General features: G+C 40.8%; 1 protein-coding gene across 1 annotated transcript; it reads right to left on the bottom strand.

Moving 5' to 3' along the window:
* Positions 1 to 7,760: 7,760 nt before the first annotated feature.
* LOC109207215 lies at positions 7,761 to 8,591 on the bottom strand. Its single transcript, XM_019370099.1, has one exon. It carries the CDS (start codon positions 8,589 to 8,591, stop codon positions 7,761 to 7,763), a length of 831 nt encoding a protein of 276 aa, XP_019225644.1.
* Positions 8,592 to 9,228: the final 637 nt, after the last annotated feature.

The following is a 9,228-nucleotide window of genomic DNA, read 5'->3' as shown; positions in this document are numbered from 1 at the left end:
CTGCAAATTTTCAGGTCATTCGGACGTCGTTTGGTCGGGTTTTTGATCGAATGCGTAATTCGGAAGTTTTTAAGAAACTTAGGCTTGAATTCGATGTGATTTGATGGTTTTAGCGTTGTTTGATGTGGTTTGATGATGGGAACAAGTTCGTATGATATTTTGGGATATGTTGGTGCCTTTGGTTGAGGTCCCGGGGGCCTCGGGATGAATTCGGGTGGTTAAACGGGAGTTTCGAGGTGTATTGCAGGTCAGATTTTTGCGTCATCTGGTGTTCCCGCTTCTGCGGAAATGGACCGCAGAAGCGTACCGCAGAAGCGGGTATGGGGTCGCAGAAGCGATCGTTGGCCGGCTAGGGAAATTCCGCAGAAGCGGAAGGTGGCTCGCACCAGCGGGTCCGCATAAGCGGACACTGTACCGCAGAAGCGGATTTGAGGGAACCGCAGAAGCGGAGTTGGAATCGCGTAAGCGAAGTCCAGGTTCTTAAGTGAAAGACCGCATAAGCGGAAATTTGACCGCATAAGCGGTAGCGGGACCGCAGAAGCGAAAAGGACTGTTGGCAGAGGGGTTTTAATATTTTATTTCCTCCGCGAGCAAGAGGTGGTTTCTACCATTTTAAGCGACTTGGAGAGCTTTGGGCGAGGATTTTCGAGGGTTTTGACTGAGAATCGAGTGGAGGTAAGTTCCTTGGCTTAATTACTCGAGTTTATGGTAAATCTATCATAGAAATCAGTGGAAATTCGTCAAAATGGGGCAAGTTAGGGCTTGAGAAATTAGGATGTAAAAATAGAATTTGGAGGGTCAAACGAACTCTGATTTTGGTAAATTTTATATGCACGGACTCGTGGCGAGACGAGGAATCCGGTGATGTAAATTTCGTAATTTTTCGAGAAGTGGGCCCGGGGCTCGGGTTTTGCCAACTTCGTGAATTTTGGTGTTTTTCGAGTCTTTTCAATTGGGTTATGTTTCTTTAGCCTATTGTAATGTATTCGTTGTGGTCTTAATCAGATTCGGCGTGCGAAGAGGTTGATTCGAAAGGCAAAGGCATAGCGAGCTAGACTTGTGGCCGGCTTGAGGTGAGTAATAGATGTAGATGATGACCTGAGGGTTTGAAACCCCNAGTTGGATAAGACCTTTGTGAACATCATAGTAGGATATGAGTTATTGACTTGTTTTCCCCTTGCTGTGTTGTGACCTCAGGATTTGGATTGTGATTCTGCCGTCATTTCGTATCCTCATTTATTATATTCTCATTGTTACTTGTTGTATTTTTCCCTTATTGTGAATTGTAGCATTCTTGGTCATTCATGCAGTCTTTACATATTTATATCGTTTCCATTATTCCTATGATTATACTGTTTATTGACCGGTAGGTGCCTTGACTGTTACTCGTCACTACTCCACCGAGGTTAGTCTTGATACTTACTGGGCACCGCCGTAGTGTGCTCATGCTACTCTTCTGCACATTTTTGTTGTGCAGATACATGTACTCCCACTCAGTTCTGTCAGCCTTGGAAGGAGGCGTACCGGTAGAGACTTCGAGGTATATCTGCTACGTCCGCAGACCGAGGAGTCCCTTTCCAGCTTTCTGTAATAAGTATAGCTCTTTCAGTATTTCTCCTTTGTATAGATATTCTTGAGTCAGAGCCTCTTTTGTATCCCTTAGCTTGTGATTTGTGAGTTTTCGGGTTTTGGGAATGTTGTTAGCTTCGAGAATTGTTGTGGTATGTGCCGAGCGGTACCTTAAACACCGTTTTATTTTACTAGTTCAGTTTTATTTATTTTCTTCCGCAATTATGGTTTATCTTCCGCATTGTTAGGCTTACCTAGTCGTAGGGACTAGGTGCCGTCACGACATGTTCACGAAGGGCGAACTGGGGTCGTGACAATAAGATGTCAACCTGTCTTTGCCTGTGTTATGTTTCTGATAACTAGCATGCCCTTAACTCTCATGAAATTGTCTTGTTCAATATGTCAATATGGTTCACACACTTTAGCATGTTCTTATTTGATACAGGATGTTTATCTACTTGTTTTCTCAACTAGCATACTTGTCTTGTTTTATGTGTTCCTGACTTCTATGTTCCCAACCCCTGCTACCTTTCTCTGTGTAGTTGTATATTTATTTTTCTGTTCCAGCATACTATCTGACCACCTAGTGATGATTAATGAACTAAGTCAAATCTAGGCAATGTGAAACTTTGCTTGAAGTGGTTGTGATCCTGTTTCTGTCTACTGTTTGATTGCTACAATCTTTGTTTGAATTCTAAGTGTTGAAATGACTCTGTTTGTTCTTATTTACTCCTAATATCCAAACTATTTTCTTAAAACTATCTCCTATTTTTATGTACTATTTTCAACTCTTACTCTTAGAATATCTAGGGTCCTGCCCCTCCAGTGTGAGCACTGCCTAGGAGTCCATGAGACTCCTCCGAACTCTGACATACTAGGGCTGGCTTTTCCAAACTTGTTCACAAAAATATTTCTTTAAAAGGGTTTCTGGTGTGAGCATTGCCCGGGGTCCCTGAGGTCCTTGGGAACTTTGACGCACCAGAAGGCCATGAGATACTGGCATATTTCAGACTTGGTTGAAGGCCTGGTTTCCAGGTTTACTTTTGGGCCTATCCAGGCTCCCTATAGTATAGCAATTTCATTCTGTAATTCATTTATATCTGGTCTGTAATAATAATTCCTGTAAAACAGATATTGAGGTTATTAGTAAAACCGGTAAGGGACTTTTATATATAACTTTGTGGGGGATCGGGTAGAAACCATGTCTATAGGACTATTGTGATGATATTTATTTGCATTAAAAACCATGTTCATAGGGTTTATCTCAATATGTTGAATTCTCATCCTAGAAATTTTGCTTCTAGGTCGTTTACCCATTTTGCGATAATCATGTTTTCAAAACCTCTAGGTGTGCATCAGAAATCATGTTTCTGGGATATTTTGTTGCACTCACTTGGCAATTAATTGACACCTTTATTCGCCTAGATATCATGCCTATAGGAAAATATATATAAAATCAGTTTCATCGCTTAACCGTCATGCTTATAAGGAATTAGTATAAAAACAATTCCAACACTTAGATATCACGCTCATAGAGATAAACATGTAAAATCATTTCTGTAATGCTTGTGATCATTTTCAGCACGTAGACAGCATGCCTACAGGGTCTAAACGGATAAAATCTGCCTGTTTAAACTAGTCACTGGTTTATAATACGTTTAGATATCAGACCTATAGGATCCTGCCGGTTATCGCCTAGGCAAGCCTGTAGGATAATTAAAACCCTGAAGTTGCCAAAAATTGTGTTTGTTTGACTGCTTATAAACTGCCCAGGTTCAGGAAGTAATAAAATCAGTGGGCAAACTGATTAGGTATTTACTGCCTCGCCTTAATGAAATTGCTGCATATTTTGTGCTCATCTGATATCCTGCTCTAGGACTTTAAATCGTTTAAAACTATTTGTTTGAGGCGTGCAATTGTTTGCTTATTTGTGGAGGTAAATGTGAGCCCCTTTAACTGCTCCTTATGTGACAGTCCTACCTGTTTTGTTTGATGCCTAGTTTTCTCCTTTTAAGCACCATATGTAAGTCTAGAACCACCTTAACTAGAGGTCCTAAGCACCTCCAAGGCCCTAGGAAAGGGACGGGTAATGCACGCATAGGGTACGTATTCAATGCTATTAGAACGCTTAGATAATAATTAAGGGGAGGGTAATGGGGTAGTAAAGGATATGATGATCTGTGCGCTAATGCTACGCGTAACACCTCTATTTGAGGAAAGTTTACCGAGTATTGCACAGAACTGATCCTATAGGCTAATAAACCTAGGACCCCCTTTATTCCCGTTTAAATAATCTCTATTTGTTTAAATTGCTTATGTCTAATTCACTTAATTTGTGTTTGGCCGGGACCCACGTTGTGGACCTTGAGGGGTGCCTAACACCTTCCCCTTAAGATAATTTCGAGCCTTTACCCAATCTCTAGTAACGTAAACTAGTACACGAGTTATTTGTTCTAGGTGCCCTAACGCACGTTAATCCGTTAGGTGGCGACTCTTCAAATCTCATACCTAATTCCTAAAAGGAAAATGAGGTTTCCTAAAATGTCGAAGCCTGGACTCCGCGAGGAAAAAGGGGGCGCGACACTCCCCCCTTACCCCCCCCCCCCCCCCATCAAGTTGGAAGTGAGGTTCTTACAGCAAACTTGCCTAGAACAACTGAACGTTTGACCCCTGTGAGGGCCTTAGTAAGAATACAGCCAACTGATTGTGAGAATTCACATGATGAAGAGAGATTAAGCCTTCTTGCAGCTTATTCCTTACAAAGTGGCAATCGACTTCAATGTGCTTAGTCCTTTTGTGAAACACTGGATTATGGGCAATATGTATGGCAGATTGGCATCGCAAAACACCTTGATAGGACTTGATTGGGCAAGAGTAAGTTCTGCAAACAGCCTACTCAACCACACCAACTCCCCAACTACTTTCTTGAGGGATCTGTATTTTGCTTCAGCTGAAGATAAGGAAATAGTCTCCTGCTTCTTGGACTTCCAGCTAATAGAGTTGTCTCCTACTAAAATAATGTATCCAGAAACATATCTCCTAAAGTCTAGGCAAGCTACCCAGTCTGAGTCACAATAAGCCTTGATTGAACAGTCAGGATTGTTAGAGAAGAAAATACCCAAAGTAGGGTCCTTTTTGAGGTATCTAAGAAGGTGAAATGCTGCAGTCAAATGGGTGTCCCTTGGAGCTTGCTTAAACTAACTTAAGAGTTGCACATTGTATGTTATATCTAGCCTAGTATTGGTGAGAAAGTTGAGCTTTCCCACTAATTTTCTGTAGTATGTAGGATATGGTAGAAGATTCCCCTCTTGTGCTTTCAACTTCACAACAAGATCAAGAGGTGAGGACACATTGCTGTAGTCAAAACACTGGTATTCCTTCAATAAGTCCAAAGCAAATTTCCTTTGAGAAATAAGAATACCATCTGGTTTGTATAAGACCTCTAGACCCAAGAAATAGTGAAGCCTTCCAAATTCCTTTATTCTGAACTTTTGATCCAGGAAAGCCTTCAAACTTGCAATCTCTTCTGAGTCAGTCCCAGTGATTATGATATCATCAACATATACAGCCACAAAGATGATGGATGAGGAAGTTTTCTTGCAGAAAAGGGAGTGATCATTCTCAGAGTGTTGGTACCCTTTTGAAGACAATGCCTCGGTTAGTTTGGCATACCATTGTCTGCTGGCTTGTTTCAGTCCATATAGTGACTTGTTCAGCCTGCATACCACTCTGCCTGAACTGCATTGACCAACTACAAGACCAGGAGGAGCCTCCATGTATACCCCCTAATGTAGGTCTCCATGGAGGAAGGCATTGTTCACATCTAATTGGAATATGTCTCAGCCCTTCTTAACAGCCACTGTAACTAGAACTCTAACAGTTGTCATTTTCACAACAAGGGAGAAGGTTTCTGTATAATCAATCCCAGCCTGCTGAGTATAGCCCTTTACTACAAACCTATCTTTGAACCTCTCAATGCGCCCATCTGCTCTATGTTTAACCTTGTATACCCATTTACAACCTATTGCTTGTTTTCCAGCTGGTAAGGGGACCAAATCCCAAGTATGGTTAGCATGGAGTGCCTCAAATTCCCGTGTCATGGCTGCTTGCCATGCAGGATCGAGGCATGCCTCTTCATATGAAGATGGCTCACTATCATGGCAAACATTTAGCACCAAGTGTGAGTTTCACAAGATAGAGCATCAGGAGTGATATGATGGTGATTAGAGAATAAGGCATTTAGTGACGGGGTGCATTGAGGAGTAGTGGACAGTTGAGTAGCGCTACTGGGCAATTGACAAACATAATCTTTTAGGTAGATAGGAGCCTTATGACTTCTATTGGATTTCCTTAAACTGGTGCTTCTGACTGTACATGTGTAGATGAAGTCTGTAAATTGTTATCACTTGGAGATGAAGAATTAGAGGTATTTGGAGAGGGTGTATCATTAGCAAGTGCCTCAGAGTGGTGTTCTATGTCTGGAGATGTGACACTAACAGGACTTTGTCCAATGTTCATAAGGGAAAGCTAACTACTTTCCTCAGTATAATTAGGAAGTGAGACCGTCTTAAGAACAACAGGAAAGGAAGCATTTTTAGAACTTATGGAGAATGGGAAAACATTTTCATGAAAGATTACATCTCTGGAGATATGTATTCTCTTGGTGGCTAGGCTTAGTACCTTGTAACCTTTTGTTCCAAATGGATATCCTACACAGATATGAGGGGTAGTTCTTGGTTCAAATTTGTCACTGTGTGTCTTTGGTATAGTGGGGTAGCAAAGACAGCCAAAGCTTCTCAAGTGAGAGTAATTGGGTTTCTTTTGGTATAACAATTCAAAGGGACATTTGTTATTAAAGTAAGTGGTTGGCAACCTATTTATTAGATAGGTGGATGTTAGGATGCACTCTCCCCAATACTTGGTTAGAAGTTTGGACTGGAACATGAGTGCTCTGGCAGTTTCAAGAAGATATTTATGTTTTCTCTCTACTACACCATTCTGATGTGGTGTATAGGGACAAGCTTTCTGATGTATGATCCCTTTATATTGGTAGAATGAGGAGGCTTCATGGCTGGTAAACTCCAAGCCATTGTCAGATCTAATGGTTATTATAGATGTATTGAATTGGTTTTCAATCATGGCCACAAAGGCCTTTAAAGCCTAAAGAGCATTGCTTTTGCAGCTCAACAGGTGAGTCTAAGTGGATCTGCTAAAGTCATCCACTAGTGTGGGAAAGTATTTGTAGTTATCATGGGTGGATACATGGTAAGGGCCCCATATATCTATGTGTACTAGGTCAAATAATTGGGAGGTGGTGCTTGTTCTTTGAGGAAATGGAAGTCTGGTTTATCTTGCCATGGGGCATATAGGGAAAATAAATGGTTTCCCTGGTGCAAACTTTGCAAGAATTGAGGATATTCCTCTCATTTTAACAAAAGGAACATGATCAAGCCTATTATGCCACAGAGAATTTATATCATGTTTATCAAACACACATGAAGACTCATTCTTATTATTTTAAATGGGAATATTTAAAGATTATGGACTGTGACATGAATGAGTATGACTAAGAGACTCATGACGATTTACATTAGGAGCAGGAATACAATTGCAGTAAGAAGTTAAAATAGTAGATGGTAAAACAGTCTTTTTACCCTTCAAACATCTAGAACAAAGATAGTACAGACCTTCTTTGCTACTACCAATCACCTAAGGCCTCTTCGCCGAAGGGGCCTGCAACAGGCAGAGTGTATCACTAAAGAATACAATACATCTAAGGTGTACTACAAGGGAGTGAACATAAATCAAATTATACTTGAATGATGGAACATGAAGGACCCTATGTAAGACAATGTCTGATGAAAGTATCACATCTCCAAATTCAAGAACTTTTACTCTATATCCATTTGGTAGGCTTATTAGTAGAGGATAAGGAAATTTAGTGATGTTAGTGAGTGCATGTTTGTTAAAGGTCATATGGTTAGATGCTCCTGAGTCTATGATCCAAAGATCAGCCTTTGATTCAAAACATTTGCATGAAGGTTTGTCAAATTCAATGGAAGAAGTACAGACAAAAATACTTGCAAAATTGGCACTACCACTGGTGACATTGCCATTGCTGGAAGGTCCTCCTGCATATCCTACTTGAAAGTGCTGCAGCAAGTTCATTATCTGCCCATATTGCTCTTTTGTCAAGTTGACATTCTGATTTCATCTTGCAGGTCCTGCTCATCTCCATTCTCATGAATCATATCAGCTGGGGTCCCATGTACATTTGCCACAGATCCTTTTCCTCTATTGAACTTGTGGTTCTGGTTGATCCCCTGATTATAGGGCTGAGCATTGGCACGATTGAAGTTTTGGTTATTGTATGAACTCCCTTGAGGGTATCCATGTAACTTATAGCACTTCTCCCTTGTATGTCCTGGTCTTTTGCAATAGTCACTGAATGGATGACCCTTATTATTGTTTTTGGCTGTGTAATGTGTCTTGAAGTTCCTGGCTCCAAATGGATTTTGACGCTGTGGACTTGCATTTACATGGAGTGAAGTAAAGTCTAAACTGAGTTGACTAGCAGATTTGAATTCCTTTTGTTTTTCTTCTTGTATCAATAGAGAGAAAGCCTGTGCCATAGAAGGCAGAGGCTTCATCATAAGAATGATTCCTCGCACTATTGTGTAGACCTCATTCAATCCTATAAGAAATTGAATAAGTTGTCGATCCTGTTCTGCCTTATGCATAGTTTTTTTTGCTCCACATGTGCAATTGCAGCTGCACTGAGATTTGGCACTCAAGGTGTTCAGTTCCTCCCACAATCTCTTCATTCGTGTATAATACGTAGTAATGTCTAAGGATCCTTGTGCAAGGTCATTAATCTCTTTCTGAATCTGGTACAATTTTTCCCTATTTGTTTTGTCATAACGATCCTCTAATTCCCTCCATAACTCGACTGAGTCATTCACATACTCCACACTGTCAGAGATTTCCTTAGCAAGGGAATTGAGAATCCATGAGGCTACCATGTCATCACACCTCTCCAATTGGCGGAATTAAGGCGAATTAGGGCTGGGTCTTCTACATTCCCCATTAATAAACCCTAATTGGTTCTTAACTGACAGGCCTCACAACACGCTTCTTCTCCAGGAATAATATCCAGTTCCGTCAAACGGAGCTGGTACTAAAGTCACTCAAGGACTGTCCGAAAGACGAATGTAGAGGGGATTACCTATATCGATGACCAATTGGTCATTTCTGCGCGTTCCAGAAGTCGTCTCTTCATTTTGGTCGATAGCCATGTGCAGGTTCCGATTCAATAAAATTAAGGAGCATAAAGTCTTCAATTAGGTCTAAGACCTTCAATTATTGGAATGATTTTCAGAATTGGGTGGCAATGGACAAAACCCTAGAAATTGACAAAATCAGATGAATTTAGAATGAGAGTTGGAGATGCTGAAGGAATCCGAGCTGATGTCCAAGCTCTGATACCATATCAATTATGCATGTAGGCTCAGATTAACAAAGCTCCCATGGAGTTTTCTAGAATGTTCTGAGAGAGGAGAAGAAAGAGAGAAAGAGAAAGAGAAAGAGAGAGTGAAGAGAATGACATAATTTCTGTACATGAGAACTCTTAGTTGATTTCACTAATTGTACCGGTATATA

The sequence above is a fragment of the Nicotiana attenuata genome, unplaced genomic scaffold (genome assembly GCF_001879085.1).
Source record: "Nicotiana attenuata strain UT unplaced genomic scaffold, NIATTr2, whole genome shotgun sequence".
Classification (NCBI taxonomy): domain Eukaryota; kingdom Viridiplantae; phylum Streptophyta; class Magnoliopsida; order Solanales; family Solanaceae; genus Nicotiana; species Nicotiana attenuata.
Note: the sequence above shows the minus strand (reverse complement) of the source record. Positions and strands in the feature narration are given on the sequence as shown.

Excerpts from the sequence above, each read along its gene's own strand:
- LOC109207215 (XM_019370099.1), bottom strand. The coding sequence starts at position 8,591 with ATGGTAGCCTCATGGATTCTCAATTCCCTTGCTAAGGAAATCTCTGAC.